Source organism: Urocitellus parryii, chromosome 10, assembly GCF_045843805.1.
Source record: "Urocitellus parryii isolate mUroPar1 chromosome 10, mUroPar1.hap1, whole genome shotgun sequence".
Lineage (NCBI taxonomy): Eukaryota > Metazoa > Chordata > Mammalia > Rodentia > Sciuridae > Urocitellus > Urocitellus parryii.
This window is the reverse complement of record NC_135540.1, coordinates 110,748,643-110,769,120: the sequence shown is the minus strand read 5'-3', so window position 1 is coordinate 110,769,120 and position 20,478 is coordinate 110,748,643. Positions and strand designations below refer to the sequence as shown.

At 37.2% G+C, this 20,478-nt stretch overlaps 1 protein-coding gene across 1 annotated transcript in view; it reads right to left on the bottom strand.

Moving 5' to 3' along the window:
- Kctd8 (potassium channel tetramerization domain containing 8) overlaps positions 1–18,720 on the bottom strand; it is a 235,031-nt gene extending 216,311 nt beyond the window's left edge. The window contains exon 1 of the mRNA XM_026386734.2: positions 17,760–18,720. Coding sequence (XP_026242519.1) covers positions 17,760–18,720 — 961 coding nt within the window. The remainder of the gene's footprint in view (positions 1–17,759) is intronic.
- Positions 18,721–20,478: the final 1,758 nt, after the last annotated feature.

The following is a 20,478-nucleotide window of genomic DNA, read 5'->3' as shown; positions in this document are numbered from 1 at the left end:
CTACAGGTGATGTAAAAGCTAAACACTTTTTGTCCTTTGTTCTGAGTCTGTCTGGGATTTCTGTCTCCTGCATGCTGCCTTGTGCTCAAATGTGGGAAGAATCTTGGTCCTGTCTCAGATGTGCTTTTCTCTCCTTTTGATAAAGAGCACAAGAACCCCCCCCCCAAGGTCAATAACAGGTAAGGTGGGAAATTAATCCAGATAATGAGTAGTGTTGTCAATGATATTTGGATTACAGAACCCTTTAAGAGTTTATGAACACTAAGGACCTCATTGTCTTCTAAAAATGTGCAGATTGTACACATAACTTTGCCCAATCTGGATCTCAGATTCAATACTCCTAAACTAGAATATACCTAAAATTCCTTTTAACTCCAACACATAATAATAAAGAAATGTGTTAAGGTAGGTTACTAACTTTCTGGCTTGTATATTAGAAGGCATAAAATGGCCATTACTAAAACAGAATGGGTAGGAGAAAAGAAAGGAGATTGTGAATTTGGAGCTTATCTTGGACACAGTAAGCAGGTATGCCACTTACATATCAACATGCAGATTTCTAGTGGGACTGGGTAGACCAGTAGGCAGGGCACTCAAAGGAGAGATGAATGCTAATCACTTTCATCCCATCTTCTCTCTCCTTGGTATCTTTTTTCAGAATTAAAACCTCATTTATTTTGTCTCTTCACCTACATTGTAAATTACCTGAAGGAAAGGATGATGCCTATGATATACATATTTTGAAATTCCTCTTTAAAGATTCTGGCCTGATGATTACTTGATAAACATCTATGAACTCAACATGTTCCAATGGCTTGGACAATTCATCAAAAACAACAAAAAATGACTTTGTGTACGGTTTTCAAAGAATATTCTGGCTTCCTGCACTCAATTTGTTTTCAGGATAGCTTTTGAGCTTTTGACAGATATATTCCTAGGTGCCCAGAAATCTTACAGCATATATCCGCCATTCCTCTAAAATAATCTCAGGGATTTTCTTAACACCATAGGACTCATGGCCACAGATTTTTCAGACCTATACTTCCTACACATCTCTGTAGTGATTCCACAAAGTGGTCTGTATCTATTTAGATTATTATTATTTGTTTTATGACACTTTCAAAAGTTGATTTAAAAAAAAAAAAAGTCAGACAAAATTAAGCATTTTCAGTCTCTGGGTTATTTAGAACAAGGGCTGCCCTAGGCAAAATGATGACATACATGGCATTTGGTTTTTTTTACAAATGTCTGCTTTAGTTCCATTGCAATAGTTTAGATGTTGAATGTCCCCCAAAGACTCACGTGTTAAAGGTTTGGTCCTCAAGGTGACATGATTGGACTGGGATGGAATCTTTAAGAGGTACAGCCCTGTGGGACTTCATTAGGTCACAGGAGACATGATCTTGAAGGGATTTTTTGAAAATTTCTCTTCCTCTTTGCATATCTGGCTGGTATCATATGCAAGTTTCCTGCACCACATGCTCCTACCATGTGCTACCCTCAACAGACGTTCAAAGCAAAGGAGGTCAATAGATCTTGTACTAAAACTACCGGAACCATGAACCAAAATAAAATTTTCTCTTCATAAGTTAGTTACCTCAGGTATTTTGTAACACTGATGGAAAGCTAATACAATGTATTTCTTTGAAATAGTTTTCCCTCTAGATCTAATTTTAGTTAAAATTATTTCATGTTCTTTCTCCCTTCTATCCTATTAAACATTTTCTTGAAGTGTGTATTTTTTATCTCTATTTCTATAGTTCTATATATGAATCTATATATCATTTACTATCCAGTTTTAAATATTGTAATTAATTTTTAATTACAAAAGAAATATAAGCTGCAATTTAAATATTTGCTAAAAAAAAAGAATCAAAGTTAGGGATGGATTGTGGTTCAATGGCAGAGTGCTTGCCTAGTAAACTTGAGACCCTGGACTTGATCCCCAGCACCACAAAAAAGAAAGAAGGAAAGAAATTTTAAAAAAGAAAGAAAAAGTTATTAAAATATCCATTATCCTGAAACTAGTGGTCTGTATATATTTAGATTATTATTATTTGTTTTATGACAATTTAGACCAGTAGACAGGGCACTCGAAGGAGAGATGAAACTATCCATCCAGTCTTTACAATGCATGTACATTTACCAGCTATTTGTTAATATAATTAAAAACATTCTAAATATACAGATCTCTGTCCTTTCTTTTACTTAATATTATGAAAAGACCATAATTTTTCTTATAACCCACTTACTTATATTAGGCTTCTTAAATATTAATCCAGAAAGGTTCTGAAAGAATATTCCCAAAACTTCATTTCAGTAAGGAATACTGGATTTTAACTAAGATCCCAAATGACATTGCTACAAGTACCTTAGACTATCACCGCTTTATTGATTTCTTCACTCATCCAAGAGAAAGCAACTGATCACATCAACCACTCTCATTGGTATCCTTAACTACCTCTGATCTGTTCATAACATCCACATTAAGAATCCACAAGTGAGATCAATCCAATTATCCACCCTCTCTGCTTCTGAATCCACACCAGAGACCACCTCCCAGTTATGCACTTTGCTACCACTACTAATTTATAATTTTCTTTAATTATCTCTGAAGTTACAAATAAGCTTCTAATTGGTAAATCTAATTGATGTTTTCAGTCTGAATCTGCAACCAGTTCCCTGAACCATTTCCACTTTTGAATATACACTTATTTATGCTAAATGTTTTTCTTCTGTGGCTTTCACAACCAACCACTCTTCTGATACTGCTAATGTCTGACTGGCATATATGGAATCCACCAGATAGAAATTCTTCATAGAATGTGACTTATTTACTGTAAGTCACCCTTTAATTAGGGCCATCTGGTAAAGAACTTCACAAGATAAGGTCTCTCCTTACTAGAAATATCATTTCTCTTTTATTGGGACAGCAAGTTGATATGGAGATTTGACCATGTCCTCCATTTTCTTTTCTTTCTTGTAAGACATCCATTAATAAAGTGAATTAATGAATTACAGGCCAGCTGCCAGCTGCTATAATTCCTTACTCCCAATTCACTTGATTATACCACCTTTCTAGCGCAAGAATTCATCCTTTGCTTCCCATTGCCACTGCTGTGCACTGGCTCAACTCTACCTTGAACCTTTCCAATAGCCATCAGCTAACCAAACCAATTTAGTTTCCCCAATTTTGTATGTCCCTCTGCTTCCACAGTTGTTTTTTCCAAATGCACATTTTTGTCAAATCAATTCATGATTTATAATCCTTTACCTGACGTCTAGTGTCGTCTGCCTATATTTCTAATTTCTGTACCTCAAAATGTTCCTTGATATTCACCCAAATCAAACTATTCCTTGAACAGACTATGTTTGTATGACTAGCAAAGTTATCAATTCCTGTCACGTGAATGTCCACAGTTCCATCAATAATTTGCAATGTCTTTTTTCTCTAATGCCTTCCTGAACTCTTCATTCAGTTCAAGCAATTACATCCTCCTCTTTATCTTATCCCCCATTGTTCTTTATAAATAATAAGTAAAATAGTTACTTCAGTAAATAAGGCTTTTTATGCATGACATTACTGAATACTCAGACAACCTTTTGAAATATATACTATTATTCCAAGAATTCTACAAAAGAGGAAACCATGATTTTTTAAAAGATAAATGATTTACCCAAAGTCAACTCAGTTATTAACTAAAGAGGAATATGGGGTATATGCATCCTTGTTACTCCAGAGCCCTCCTCCTTAAACCTGGACATAAGATGTCTCTACTTACCCATCATGCAGTTTTCCTAAATAAACCAAAAATCATTTTCCAAGTGACAATTTGGTGCCAAACACAGTGTGAGGCTTTACTGAGCATGGAAAGTAAATCTAATTTTAAAAATCACCCTTACTGGAGAAATCACCAGTTTTAATTTCATTTAAAATGCCTGCCTAGTATATACCATTCTTCACAACTTCATCCAAGAAATAGTACTGAATGTTAGACACAATTTAACACTTCATGCCGGTGCAAAAAGAGACCAGATCTGAGGCTGGGGTTCTGGCTTAGTGATAGAGCACTTGTCCAGCATGTGTGAGGCACTGGGTTCAATCCTCAGTACCACATAAAAATAAATAAATTAAATAAAGGTATTGGGTCCATCTACAACTTAAAAAAAATATTTTTTTAAAAAAAAAGGAGACTAGATCTAAAATGAAATAACCTTCCTTAACTTGACTGACCAAAACATTTGCTTCAAGTTTAATAGTGAATTCCTCTGGGGAGTTTAAAGTCATGTAATAATTGCTGTCATCATGAACTTTGGGGGATTATTACAACATACAGGCATTACATTGTCTGTAATTTTCCTCTACCGCCCAATTCACTGACTTAACTTTATATTCAAAAGCTAAGTGAGGGGCTGGGGTTGTAGCTCAGTGCTATAACCAGAAGGCTTGCCTGGAATGTGTGAGACACTGGGTTTATTTCCTAGCACCGAATAAAAGCAAATAAATAAAATAAAGGTATTGTGTCCACCTACAACTAAAAAAAAAAAAAATTAGAAAAAAAGCTAAGTGAAAGCTGTTCACTGGCAAGTTGCTAGGGTAGAACCTTCCACTTGCATCTTTCCTATATCAGGACGTAGGATGTACTTCCTTAGCCACAACCCTCCTCATATTTTACCTCAAAGCAATTAATTTATTTTACTACTGATTCAATTTTATAGCACAATTTAACTGAGATGCTAAACAAACTTGACAAATGTCATCATTTTTATGCTTAAATCCTTTTCCAATGGGAGATAGGGAAATAACCCCAAGGTGATTTTCACCAGATCAATAACTAGAAAGTGGCAGAAGCAAAAGGAATCAACATCTTCTGATTTTCTTTAACCCTTGCCTGAATTTTTATGCACTAAAGCATAACTATAACTGTAGTCATCTAACAATTTAACAGATATTCATTTATTCTTGACTCTGTATATCTGCTTTAAAAATATATACAACCACAATATAAATATTTTTCAGGTGTTTTTCATTAACCAAAATGAGACCCTATTTTCTATACTTTCATTTCATTGACAATTCACAAATAAGAAATGTTTAATATAATACAATTAAAATTACTAGTCTCCTGTTCACTATATACATATTCTATACAAAGAAATATCATAAGAGGAGTTAGATAATATTTTCTTCACAGAGAAGTGACATGTACAAATAAGAATACAGTTGTAGATATTTTAATAAAAATGATCTCTTTAGACGTTTTTCCCAAATGCAAATGAGGCACAGAGAGGATGGGCTTGATGAATATCAGCATGAAGCAGCTACATCCTGTAAAATAAAATTTTCTGATTCTATTGTCATCAAGTTCTGGCTCTGATCAGTTTGCCCTCCTACTATGAAAACTGAAAATCAATAAGAAAGACTTGTGCATTTGCCCTGCCTCTCCTACGTTGAGCATATTTTAAGTAGTTCTTCAGAGAAAGTTCTTCACTACAAAAATTCCAACCAGTAATTTGGAAAATATGATAAAAATAGAAAACTACAATCTTGCAGGCCCTAAAATAATATTTGAATCAAGAAACTGTATTTAATGATAAAACTATTAGGCAAACTTACACTGGAGGGATCAGACTGACATCTACTAATCAACCTAAGTGTCATTAAAAACAGGACAACCATTCTCTGTCTGCAAAACAGAATACATAGAATCACCTATAAATAGTCTTACAAAAAAAAAGGAGGAGAGAAGTTGAATCTAGTCAAGGTCAAGTTATAGAAAATATAGGGACAGGAAAAAAACAATTTATATGATATCACAAGAAAGCAAACAACCATATCCATAACATAGGCCATTAATTAGGTCTTTTGCAAGAACCTTATCTGGTCAGCAAAACAAATTGACATCATTACCTGTAAAGCCGGATGGTGGGAGTCAGGGGTGGAGAAAAACAGAGAAACAAAGAACAAGAGGAAAAACTATCCTATATTGAGAAAAAAATGAGACACAAAAATAAAATCTCTATTCCTGAATTTTGAAATATGTATAATATATTTTTGAGATAATCTTGCATTTAAGATTATAAACTATGCATCAGGTATTTCCATGAAATTATGATTTATCTTGCTAGGATTGAAAACAAAATAATGCTTATGCAAGAAAATATCCATTTTTATTTTTAGATATTGAAGTATGTAGGGGCAACCATATCATAATATTTTCTGTTTGCTTCAAAATTCTTTAGGAAAAAAAACAAGAGAGAAATGAAGTATAGTTTTGATAATTGTTGAATTTAGGAGATGAGCATGTGGGAGTTGATTATTTTTTTAACCATTGTGTCTATTTTCATTATGTTTTCAGTTACATTAAAAAAAAAAAAAAAAGGCAACCGAAAATCTAAGTAGTGACTACAAAACTGCTGCCTTTTAACAGGACACAGGTCTGGTGCCCTTTCATGCAAAGGCCACTACCCTGCTGACAAAGCTGGAAACTTCCTCCTAAACCATTAGATTAAGAGAGGGAGAAATAAGTGATTTGCAGAGGCTATAAAATACTCGTTAATCCTAAACTTTACTAACACAAGATCCTGGTTAATTTGCTCATGAAACTGACCAGAAGTGCGCAATGATTTTTTTTTTTTTTGCACTTATATATTTTAATATGTCATGCATAGATGGGATATAATTTCTCACTTTCACGCAATGATTTTTGAGAGAATTATTTTGCCAAATAAACTGTAAGGCTGGCTATGAAAAGCTTAGGCTATTTAACCCTGAGAGCAATTCACAAACCCCGACCTACAAAGATAGGAAGTGATCTGTGAAATCTGCGAGGCAGCCAGGAGGGTAGGCAGCCACTGGGGCCTCAGAGGTGGCCTCCGAGGACAATTAACAGGAGAGAATCTCTCAGAAGGTAAAGGAAAAGACCGCAAAGGATAATACAAAAGAGTCTTACTCAAGGGATGAATCAAGCACCACGAGAAAGATTTAACAGGGAATTTATTCTATGGCCAGTTGAAGGACTGTTTGTTATGCCTTCACAGCAAAGATCTGCTACAGACCCATGGCCACTGTGTTTCCCACTCTCCTATTATCAGATCGAAAACTTTCATTGAAATCATTCTGCTCTTATTTGATAATTTTTATTGAACTCACTGGTGGCAACTAACAATCAAAAATGACCATGCCACAAGGAATCATATTCAAAATTGGTACAATGTAGTAACACATACGGACCAACAATGGAGGCAGGCTGATGAGACATGGAATCCCTTGTAGGGCAACTTTAGGAAATAATAATTTGCATAAAGTTTGTGTCCATGATGCTGTGGCTGTGATTGAAATTTCAAAAGGGGCAGAATGTGGTGAAAAACATAGACTATAGTGGATCCCTCTGACCAGCTCACGCAAATTATTTCCAAAAAAAAACCTTGTGATTCTTGTGATTTACAGAGATTAGAGAACTAAAAACTACATTTCTATCAGTAGAAATCAGAAAAATAAAAATTAAAGTACAAGTGAAATTTCACCTATTTTCGCAACAATTACAATTTCACCTATTTTCCGCTGTTTCTAGATGTGTAGACCGATATACTCCTTTGCTAAACAATCTGACAGTATTTAGTCAAATGACATACATGTCAAATAACATATATACAGAGGCCCAACAATTCCCATCCCAGATGTATATTTCAGGAAATTTTCACACAGGTCTCAGTGGACTTAGTCATAATCAGATTGAAGGCAATCTGAGTTAGATAAAATACACGCTGGGAAGTAAAAAGCAGCCATTAGGAACAATCACTTAGTTTACATGAAATACAAAAAATGAAGAGATCTAAAAAAGTAAATGCTTAATAGGAGAGATAATGTATATACAAACTAAAAATATATGCAAGACAAAACAGAATGCACATTTTTCCAGCACACATATAAATACAAGGCTTCATGTTAAACCATCAGAATGGCTATAGAGGATGAAGTGGTGAAAATCACATAAACTTTAAAAATAATAATTAATAAAATAATAAGATTACCCAGACCAACTATGAAAACACACAAGGAGGAGTTATTGGTGTTTTTTTTTCTTTCCTTAAACTATATTTCCTAGACTCTCCTGTGGCTTGCTTTCCACATGTGACTCATATTCCACAACTAGACACTCCTGTGAGTCTAGGCAAAAGAGAAGGAAGAAAGTGTGCTAAGGATGGTGTTTTGACGAGACATGCGTCATAGCCCAGGTGGTGTGACTAACCCCTGGAAGCTGCCTGGCAAGTTCCTGACCGCCCAAATCCTTATGAAGAAGCATCTCCCTTAGCAGCCCTACTCTGTGATATGGTTGGGATTCATTCCTGGAAGCTCTACCCTCCCAGCCAGTCTGCACTAAGCTATTACACTTAATAAATTCTTTCCAGCATGCATTAGCTGAACTGGAGTTTGTTGTCTCTAACTAACTTCAGAAAAAAACAGAATTTGAAAACCATTGACTTTTCAGATTTTTCCAGATTTTTTATAAGGTAGATTTGAAAGTGCCATAGTAGTTTGCCAGACCTGCTGGAACAAAGCATCCCAAAGTCAGTGGCTTAAACAACAGAAATTTACTATCTCACAGTTCTGATTGCTGAAGTCTCATACTGAAGTATTAATGGGTTGGTTCCTCCTCAGTGCCACCAGGGAAAATCTGTTCCAAGTTTCTATCCTAGCTTTTGGTGGTTTGTTGGCAGGTTCTGCCATTGCTTGTCATGTAAAATCATTTATTCTACTTCTGCCCTCATTTTCTCACATACATGTAGGCATTCCTCTTGTGTATGTGAACGGCTAACTCTATGTTCAAATTTCCCCTTCATGTAAGTCTACCAGTATTTTGGATTAGAGCCCATTCTAACGACCTCATTTTAATTGATTACCTCAGTAAAGATGCCATTTCCAAGTAAGGCCACATTCCGAGGTACAAAGCTTACGGTTAGGGCTTCACCATGTCTTTGGGGGAAAGTGCAATTTAACCCATAACATACTACATACAATATAATGAAAAAAAACATTGCCATTGGTCCCTAGAGTCTGATGATTCTGCTAAAACTGTGGGGTAAATATCTCCCTCCTCCTTTTAGGTTTATCAAAGACTGGGTATTATTACTAAACTCTGCGGTAAGAATGCTAAGTATCAAATGGTTTGATAGTAGTAGCTATAAAACAGTCATCTTGAAAAAACTAAGCTTATTTTATGATCCAAACATGTTAGTACAAAAAGTAAAAACTGAAATATCATAATGGTTATTAAAATGCTTAGAAACATATCAGTCTAGCAGAAGAAAAGGAATTATCCTGTACTAAACTATAGCAACTTCAGCATTAGGCTGTCAAGCATATATGTGCTTGATTTCATATTACCAATTGTCAACAGGTCCTTTTCTTTTATTATATGGAAAATACATATCTTTAAACCACTGTCTATGTAGCTTGCTAAATCAACCCTTTACAGGCCCCTTGACTGAAATGGAAAGGATACCTCAAAACTATATCAAATTCTAACTTAAACTTAACTATCAGATACTTGCCACAGATAACTATGAAAGTCTTCATTTTAACTTGACTTAAGAATTTATTCTTCAGGAATATGGAATATCTATAAGAATTATGACAAAAATCGGACTCTTGAATTCTATTTCTGTAAATGATAAACTTTCTCAGAAAATAAGTCAGGTGTAACACAGACCAGAAAGACTGTCACTTTCAAAAGACTACATTTTTCTCTAAGTAGTAATTTTTACAAAAGATCAACATCAAGAAGTACCTGGTTTTTAAACATAAATTGGTCATTATTCAACTATTGCTCAAATGTTTTAAATTGTAAATAGTGACTACACAGTCATATTGATACTCTCCCAAGACAGGCTGATTTTTGTATACCTGTACACACACACATACCATCCCCCCAACACACACACACACACACACACACACACACACACACACAAGCTCTTGTGGTCAGAAGTGGGTAAGAGATATAGTCAATGTTTGGCCATGAGCAGGGACTACACAGAGCCTCTCAGTTTATGAAAGGCACATGTGCTCAGTGTGCCATTCACCTAACATTAAATATAAAATCAAGCAGGGCACACAGGCTGCAAATCTGTATTTCTTGACCCTGGTGATGAAAGGCAGGAAATAAGTTCACTATTCTTTACTACCACACTTTCAGCAGTTAACAGGCTACAGGCATATAATTCAGTTGATGGATGCATGGATAAATATAAGCAGACTAAATAAGAGATATGATTCAATAGCTTAAAATTTGTTTGAACTTCTCTCAGTTTAATAGTTTAGTATTTCCAATTTTTTAAAAAGCCATTGAATGACATAGTGCATGAAAAAGTTTCCCATTTAACAAGTGTTTTGTTAAAAGTAATATACTCAACACATTCCTTTTAAGAAATGACAGTGTGACACAGGAAAACAAGAAAAAACATTCCACTTTCATTCAGCATAAATTACTTAACACATATTATTTATGGTGTTCCATGAAGGTATGATGGAAAAGAAGATCAATTTCTACCCTTTTCTATGTGAAGAGTTGAAGTGCAGAAAAATAAAGCAGCACAAAATAAGATAAATCTAAGTACCCATGAAGGTTAAGAATATAACCCAAGGATTTCAACTGTCAAAAAATTTCACTCCTAAATTAGGATCAATATTAGAAGGACCTATCCCGAAAACCACCATACAGATGATACCAATATTTCATACCCACCATGCCTTCTTCCACTCACCATTCACTAAAAAGCTGCCACGTTAGCAACTTTTTTCATCAAAAGAAAATTGGAAGTCATTTTGGAATTATATGCATGAATTCTTATCCACCACCTGCACAGAGGCATGCTAGATGCAGCCTTCACCAACCAGAAGAAAAGAGGTCAGAATATTAGAGAATTACCTCTCAACAGCTGCCAGCATTTCCCGGCTTTCTTCAAATACCTGGACTTTGAGCAACTAGAAACACATTCAAAGAACAGTTTCAATAGAAGCTGATTGAGTTGACAGCTAACAGTTTTCCTAAATTTGTAAAGATATGCATTTGAATCTAAAATATAGTCTGAAATTTTGGCCAAATGCCCAAACTCTAAGCAATGTTTGAGCTCACGTGGCTCCATGACAATTTGTTCTCTTGCATAAAACTGCTGAAAATCAGAGTTAGAAGCTCCCATCTGAAATATAAATAAGGAATATGAGTAAGAGATTGAATATATCCCATGGTCTGGGCCAATTTTCATTGAATACTAGTAGTCTTATTAATTATGCCCAAATTGACCATTACTAGCACTGTATCTGGAAAGGTACATTTTCCCCCTAAATAATAAAAAACCAATTAGAATAAAGGTGGGGTTTTTTTTCATAGTATGTAACAATTAATGTTATATTTAACAAGTCTATAACTTAAAAAAGTAAAAACTCACTAATGATAATGAGACTTTTCTGACGCAATTTTGTACAAGTGTTGGTCTCAATTTCCTCAAAAAGAAAAAGGAATATGTTACTGATTATTAATAATATAGAGAAAGGGATTACCTTTGTATTTGGGGACCCTTAAATTAATATTGGCAGTTACTAATACTTATTGAGCACTTAATTTGTGCCTGATACGGTTCTGTGTTTTATATGGATTACTTCATTTAATCTTCATAACAAATCTATAAGGTGAATACTGTTGTTTCCCTCACTTTCCCTTCAGGAAGATTTAATTATTTTCCCAAGATCTCAAAGCTATAGCCTGAAGTTTTCAAGGAACATGACTGAATAGCATTAAACTAAACCATTTAGAGTGTTTAAGAATTTGCTTCTTAGAACCAACAGAGTTAGGCAATACTAATCTCTCTATTCTACTTTTAGCAGATATTATAAAATACATACTATTATGCAAAATGATGAGAAAGAGTAATACATTAGAAATCACTTGTCAGGGTTTTTGTTACTATAACCGGTGAGAGAAATGAAAATAACATAACTGATTGGGTTAAATCTCTATTCTGGTAATGCACAATAAACATTACATATATTTTTCATACATTCTTCTGTTATATTTAACTTGGGTTTTTTTCCCCTATATGGAGTTTTATGGGAATGGTTACAATATGGTGGAAAAAACATTATAAGGTAAAAGCTGACCAAACACTGCACTAGATTTAACTAGTGAATAATCAAACTAATAAACATCCTGTTAGATAGCATGAAATAATGTGCTGTTATGGCCAGCAAAGTTTATGTTTATTAACTACCCTGACACAAGGTTAATGAATATAGGTAAAACTGATAGTGTTATGTTGATCATTAAACAGTAATACCTATTAAGTGTATTTTAATATGTCTTTTAAAAACTGAGTTAAAATTGCAATGTAGATATAACTGACCTGCAAATAATTATCTATCGGTATAGACAGATACTTCCTAAACCTTCCTGAATTTATACCAAAATAGGGCCTGATCACATCTGGAGGCAACCATCATTCCATACTCTATTATTTTTTAAAAAGTAATTACTCAACATGATAGAGGAGAAACTGGGGCACTGAGAATTTATCCAAATCTTGCATCCACTAAACAAATCAATCTATTAAATTTTGATCCTTTATACCATACCTTCCACTATAATTTAAATATCAAGAAAAGTGTATGCTTACAATTTCTAACAATTTAGCTTATAAGAGGCTTTTAATTGTCTCATAGTTAACATTTTCTTTTCATTATTTATATCGATGTGTAACAACTCATGTAATTGCTCCTGCCTCTTGCTAATATACTAAATAACCCCTAATAACCCTTCTATAATATAACCCCTAATAACCCCTCTATAATATAATTTACAATTACATAAAGCTCAAAGTGATTATCTTAAATATAAAGTCTCTGTCTTGTCCACAGTTGCATGTTACAGGTTCTATAGCCTGGTAAAATTATTTAATAAGTGTTCTTTAAACTGAAGTGAAACTAAGTCTCAAACAACTGTCTCAATGTACTCTTGAACACCTGTAGCTCATTCCTCAATCCACCTTTTCAGTTGGAAAACACTGTCAGTAAATTCATGTTAGCTCTTTCACTTGGCCACAGATAATACAAAATTGAGACGTAACACAAACTCTCAGGGAGAAAACTAGCATGAAGGTCAACATGAAAACAGGTGGTTACATGTGTAGGACAATCAATAAAGGATCTATAACTGCTGAATAGTGAAAATATAGAGAAGTGCTGAAGCACCATGAAGAAGGATCGGACAGCCAGGGTTCACTCAGCATTATAATGCTGGGATACCAGGGGATACACTAAAAAGTCAATGCATCAGGAAGCAAATTTATAAATGAATTTATAAGTAAATTTATAAATGAATGAATTCGACACAAAATACTTTATATATTTGTATTTTTGAAATCACAAAACACCACTAAATTGTTATGGTAATTAGAAACTTTTACAGGGGCTAGAGTTGCAGCTCAAGGGTAGTGAATTTGACTAGCATCTGTGAGGGACTGGATTCCATCCCCAGCACTGAAGAAAAAACAATTAAAAGACAAAGTTTATGTGGTTAACAGAAACTAAGAATAAGAAGTATGTCAAGGGACAGGGAACCTATATTCAGATCAGCAGCTGGATCTCCTCCATCCCACTGACAATTTAGAGAGTGCTTACCTTACTTGGTGGAGTGACTGTAATCCTAGAAATAAAGCCATTCTATCTAATCACACAAAGTTGCATCAGGGTAGCACAAAAAGCTACAGAAGAAGATATGTGTAGAGAGAGTACTATATAAGACATTCAAGTTCAAAGGCCCTGTAGAGCATCCAGTGTCATACCACAGCCTCCTGTGGAATTGGGTACTTGAATACATGTATTTTTGCTCAACAAACATTTGGAGTTCAACATATAAACTACTAGTAAAAAGAGAACATGAATATATCAGCACTTCCTTTACTGTAAAATTACTAAATATGAAAAATCAAAGAAATACATAATGCTGGATTTAATTATGAGTGAGCTACATATCACATTTTAAGTATATAACTATATACTGTCTATGCAATACTGTAAAAAATAACTTTTTATCTTTATTATCTCTTATTAATTAAAACAGCCACAACTACACTTACCAGACATCCCCTCCAAAACAGCACAATAAACCACTCTGTTTTGCCCAAGAAAAGGGCAATCCATCTTCACTAATAGAGGAATAATTTTATCATACTAGTACATGCTGTAGTATACTAGAAAAAAACTTGATAAATAATGAGTGAAGAGTGAAAATAAATGAAGGTGTCCATGTAGCCAAATAAACCTGGAATTTAATGTTTAATAGGCTGTATATAACCTTGAGCATTAGATCCCAATGACTTAAATACAAGCACTTAAAATGTGAATCCAGCTTGGTATTTCTCAGAAAATATTGTCAAAGTTTCAAGTTCTAGTGGGAAGGGCTAAAACACTTCTTGGCTCTGAATCAGAAATGTGTTCTGTTGGGAGGTGATCCAGAAAAACCAACAGGAGGATGATTGGCAAGTCTAGGTCACTTGGTCTGAAAAATTCAAGTTCCAGGGTAGAAGTTAGCTACTTAATTAGTTGTTTCAAACTCCTCGAAGTTTAGCACTCTATTATTTAATTGAGAAAAAACTTTCTGATTAACTTTACAAATAACTTTAATTAACTATGCTTTGAATAAACCAAAAATGAAAGTTTAATGTTGGCAAGAATGATAAGGTTTATAGAATTTTACTTGCGATAGAATAGCTAACATTGCTCAACTTTGAATATGGGTCAGACACTTTTCTTGTTTTCTCAAATCTTATAAAATTGGTACTATAATAAGTCCCATTATACATGTGAGGGAACTAAAATACAAAACAAGTAAGTTAGTTAACCAAGATCACACATTTGCAAGTAGCAATGGCTGGGATTACTGAACCATTTGCCAATCTCTTTCCTTCTATTGTAGAAACTCAGGAGTGATGCAGAATGCTAAAATTGATATTAAAGTGCATAACTATAATTCTATTATTTTTAGAGTAGCATAATCCACTAAGTTCACTTGTAACTTGTAACTCCATAATGTATTATGCACTAAATAAATACATTTTATACAACAAATAAGTATTTTTGAAAAATATGTATCAAGGGGAAAATAAAAACATTAAGATTCTTTTATGCAACTAAAACACAAATAGATATATAAGGTCATCCAATAATTATACTCTCATGATAAATATTAAAAGAAATTCCATTCAGTATAATCTGTGGCAATATAATGGAAGCTATATAAAATATTATATACATGTACATATGTATAAATATATATATATTAGTACTCAAGATAAATTTTACATTCAAATTTAAAATGAGAGCTATATTTAATTGAGTCATAGCTGAATTGCATCTTCAAGAGACAATATTTAATCTGGGATTGTATAATTCAACCTAAAGTTAGAATAACCCTAAAAAAAGTTCTGGGTTGCTTCCTAATATTTCTGGGACTGTTATGAATCAATTTCAGAGCTCAAAAGGAAAGTGAGTACTCTGCAAGTGGTTATTCATAGATATATAAGGTCATCCAATATATTGAATATTTTATTTTATGTAATAATCCTAGCTCCAGATTTTTTAAAGATCCTGAATTTTAAATATCAATTTATCTTATTAGTTAAGTTTTCCTAATTTATAGGCCAACTGTATTATCTATTCATGATCAACGTAATGAACATTCTCAAGTCCATAATTTTCTGGGGGGGGGGGAGGGGGTTCACTGAAATTATGAAAGATTACCAAAATCTTTAAGAAATCTTAAGAAACTTAACTCTGTAAAACACTCATGCATCTATCTATTTTAACAAAAATCGCTAATCACAAGAAAGGCAAAATTTCATTTCACACCACCTTCTGAAATGCTTGAAAATAGTTCTTTGATGAAATTTTTTACATATTTAAAACCTAAAAAAAGTTCATTGATAAAGATAAATAAAATATGCTAAAATGTTTTATTTAATATATACTGAAGAGATGCCAATTTTATATGACTCTAAAAATACTACTTTCCTTCATGTGGCTTTTCTGACCATTAATCTTGCTCCTGTGTAACAAATAATACTTTGATATAGTCAAGACAATTGGGTTCTGATCTACCACTTCAGTAGACACTTCATTTGCTTCTTTGGCATGGTTTCCTCAGGAAATCCAGCACTATTTTAAAAGACAATTTAACTCTAGAGCTAATGTGCTGTGTCTGTCTCCTACCTCCAAGGTTACCAAAATATACAGACAATGACCACCTTCTAATCAACCTTGCATTTGTTCAAGGAGAAGTCTCTTCTACTTTTCAAATCAAAACAAAGTGTACAAAATTGTACAGTTCCCCAATAGTGAGTGAATTAGTAAACTAAATAAACATAAACAAAGCAGATCTATGTTCCTTGTGAGTTTTCAATGCTACTTTTTCTAACACTACAAGCAAGTTTCTTTGGTGACATGCCAAAGTAAAAATGTTTGTAAATAGTGGCAAAACCATCTCAGCTAACTTTTCATTTATCCAAATTTTCCTCAAGTTGTTGCCATTCTAACTTTACACCTGTCACTGAGAATTATGGGGGCCACACTTCCCACTCTACCCACAAACAGTCCTTGAACTCCACTGAGCCCCCACCAGAAATGCACTACTAAATGGATAGCTAAAGATAGATGATAGATAGATAGATAGATAGATAGATAGATAGATAGATAGATAGATAGATGGATGGATGAAATGTGTCAAATACTTTCTGAAATCCTGTTCCTATTTCTCGTATTTCAGAAAACCCATGCAATGTTCACTTGGGGAAAGTGCATTCAACCCCATTTAGCACCCAAGGGATGCAAAAAAGAAACATAATCTATCTCCCTCTCCCCCCCCCCATTCATATCTCTCTCTCTCTCTCTCTCTCTCTCTCTCTCTCTCTCTCTCTCTCTCTCTCTCTCTCTCTCACACACACACACACACACACACACACACACACAGGGGCATGTTCCCTTTCTAATCTCCAACCCTGAAAATTGCCCTCACCCTCGCCAGTCCAAAACGGGGGAGTTGCACTTGAGGTGCTAACTGCCTCGGGTAATTGTGGGTTTCCATTGGTCAGTATAAGCTTTGCCACCAACCGCTACCACGCCCAGGCCCCTGAGGAATCCTAGAGGCACATTCATCACTTGGTTGCCCCCTACCGAAACCGCCCGCGGTTGGCGCCGCTGCGCTGGCCCACACCTAGGAGAGAGATACTCTGGGCGAAGTACAGCAATGCCTAGATGCCATTACGCCGCCTGGAAGACCATCACTTACAGACACACAAATTGACCCCCCACTCCCCGCCAAGAGTCCCACGGAAGCAGACAGGAGGAAGGCCTGTGAGCGCAGCATGTATTCCTGTCTCCTCTCCACTGTCCTCAGTCTAGGACAACCCAAAAGCTAGGCGGGGCAAGAGGGCAAGATCAATAAAGTTATGGAAGAGGACTTCCTTAAGTAGGGACTGGGTGCTACTGAATTCGCGAAAACGTTAATCTAGAAAGAGAGATCGGAAAGGAGGGAAAGAGTAAACTGTCCTCCCTTCATAAGGGAGGCTTGCAAGAAGACCTGCTTGCACTATTTAACCAGCTCCCTCCTGGGGCACTTCTGCAGGGGACACCCTTACAGGGTTACAACTGAGCTAGAACCTGCCACGGTCAGGGAGCTGCGGATAAATTAGGAAGGTCGCGAACTTACGGAAGAAGATGTACTCAGTGTAGCTGCTCCAGATCTTGTCATCGCGGTATTGGTTGACGAAGGCGGCGGTGCCTGAGGAGTTACATGCCACCATGTGGAAGCCGGCCTCGGACAGGCGATCGAAAGCCTGCTCCAAGTAGGTAAACTTGAGGTAGAAGCGGGACGTGTACTTCTCAGGCTGCCGATCGGGGTCGCGGCTTTCGTTGAGCGTGTCCCCAAAGACCTCCTTGGCCAAAGCTATACGCCCGCACACCATGATGCGTGCCACACGCCGGAATTTGGCATCTGCCTGGTTGTCGCGCACGGTGGTGTAGGAGCCGCGGTAGCCCAGTGTGAGGAAGCCCGAGCGCTTGTCCAGCGCGGCGCCGCCGCTACCGCCGCCGTGCGCTCCTGGGCCCGAGGGCGCGGCGGCTGAGGCCCCTCGCAACAGCAGCGCATCGCTGCTGCCCTGAGAAACGTTGTCCTCCAGGTCGCTCTGGCAACCCTCATCGTTGAGCGAGTTCTGCTTAGTGACCTTGGGCGACAGCAGCTTGACCAGGTCGGTGAGCTGGAAGTACTCGGCTTCGCGCAGAAGCCGCTCCTTCTCCGGGAAGTGCTCGGGCAGCGCCAGCTGCTTGTCCCGCAAATAATCCAGCACGTACCTGAACAGAAAGCCGTCCCGGTCGATGAAGAAGCGCGCCCGGCTGTCCCTGGGCAGCTCGCCCCGGCGCCGGGCGCCGCCCCGGGGACTAGAAGGCGAGAACATACTGGCCAAAGTGCTGTCTGGGACGCTGAGCAGCGTGGAGTGCTTGGTCACATAGACCTGGCCGCCCACGTTCAGCTCCACCACCTCGGGGAAGGGCGAGGGTGCGCAGGGCCCCGGGGCGGCGGCTGCCGAAGCGCCGGGTGAGCTGGACGAGGAGACCATCTCGCTAATTGGCAGGATGGTGCTGCTGCTGCTACCGGTGTCCTTCAGAGCCATGGTCCCCCCCACCGGCGGCCAGGTGACCTGAGAGAGCAGCACTTTGTGGTTCCCAGAGCCCGTGCCCCGCACGCCTCGCAGCCCCCTGCCCTCTGCGTGCGCCTGGGCGCCCTGCACCCTCGGGTCGGTGCGTTCCTCCCGGCGGGTGGCGGGGCTCAGGGCTCGGGGCAGCGGCGGCGTCGGCGGCGCCCGAGCTCCATCGGGGAAGCGATGCGCGGGAGAGTAGCTCCGCGGGAGCGGCGGTGGAGGAGGCGCGAAGAGGAGCAACCGCTCCTTTGGGGAGACGGCGGGGAAGTGTGAGGGAGACTTGCGAGAGGCTCTGGGGCTGCGGCTCGCTCTCCGCGGGGAGGGCAGGAGGAGGGGCCGGAGCAAAGAAAACTCGCCGCCCCAGCAGCTTGCAAGCGCGCCGCGAGCCCCGAGCGCGGACGGCGGCGCTAACTACTCCTTGCAGCCCAGGAGGCGGCACTGACGTCAAGCCCAGTACTGGGACCCCAGCCACAGCTGTCATTTAAAGAGATAGGCTCCAGCCGCTGGCTACCGGACTCCGACGCTAGGGGGCGGGGCTGAGGGCCGAGCCTGCAGGAGATGCTACTGGGCAGCCAAACGGGAAAAGCGGGCAGGGAGCCACCAAAAACAAACCCAGAAAAGGGACATCTCTCTTTCATTCATTTAATTCCTTCTTTCCATCTGTCCCTGCCTTATTTTCTCTCGGTTCCTTTCTCTTTCCCATCCACCCTTCCTTGTCTTCCTCCTCCATGTTAGCCCAGTAAAACTAGTTTCCTAGAGTCTCCTTAAGAAGCAGGGAAGAGAGATTAGGTTTTGATTATAACACAGACGCCAGGCACACAATCTGAAATTACTACAGATGTTTACAACTGCAAAAAGACTATAGGCGAGGGACAGTTTAATCTCTCACAGTTGCTTTATAATACTTTTTTTAAAAAAAGGAAGAGCGAACTGCCTGTTACCTCTACTACAGTCACATTTCATAATCTAATATTTAACTTCATGCTTTATATCTAGTTAAGGATTTGAAATTCAGAATCTGATTCAATTTCCCAAACAGTGAAGGACTATACGTAATAATGTAATTTTCCTTCTATCATCTTTATGACATTCAATTCATGAAAGATGCTTAACAAATGTTTATGGACAGTGGGATTGGGCCAAAGAGCAAACTTATTCTATTGGTTTCTTGTTTCTAATCCTGATCAGTTTCTTCATTAATCTCTTTGTTTTGTTTTCAGTGTCACAGAGCAAGATAATGGTAGCTTTCTAAGCTCAATTTGTCACAAATGAATTTGAGCCCATCTTAATTTTTATTTGAACATAGCAAAGGTACATACAGAAAAGTCAGTATCATATGTGATTGGTTTTGTGTCCAGAAACATAAGGAATCATTGGCTTATAAAAGTACAAAGGTGAATAGAGCATGTTGTGACACTGTGTAATTCGTTTCCAAAAGTATTATAAAAATATAGTAGATGAACTCTCCATTAAGAGTTAGAATTGTGTCCAGATTTTAATATTTTTAAGTCCTATATAATTCTTCCTCTTTAAATTCACAAAAGAAAGAAAGAGATTTGAGATGCAATTTTAACTTTAATTTTTCACAAATGAATAATATTTTATTTTTTGGAGCATTGCAAACTATATTTAATTAATTAATCCGTATAAGCCATGTCCACAGAAAATGCTATACCAAATTTGAAGTTTGATTACCTGAGGCAGAAAGAGCCTAACAGACTAATGAAAGAA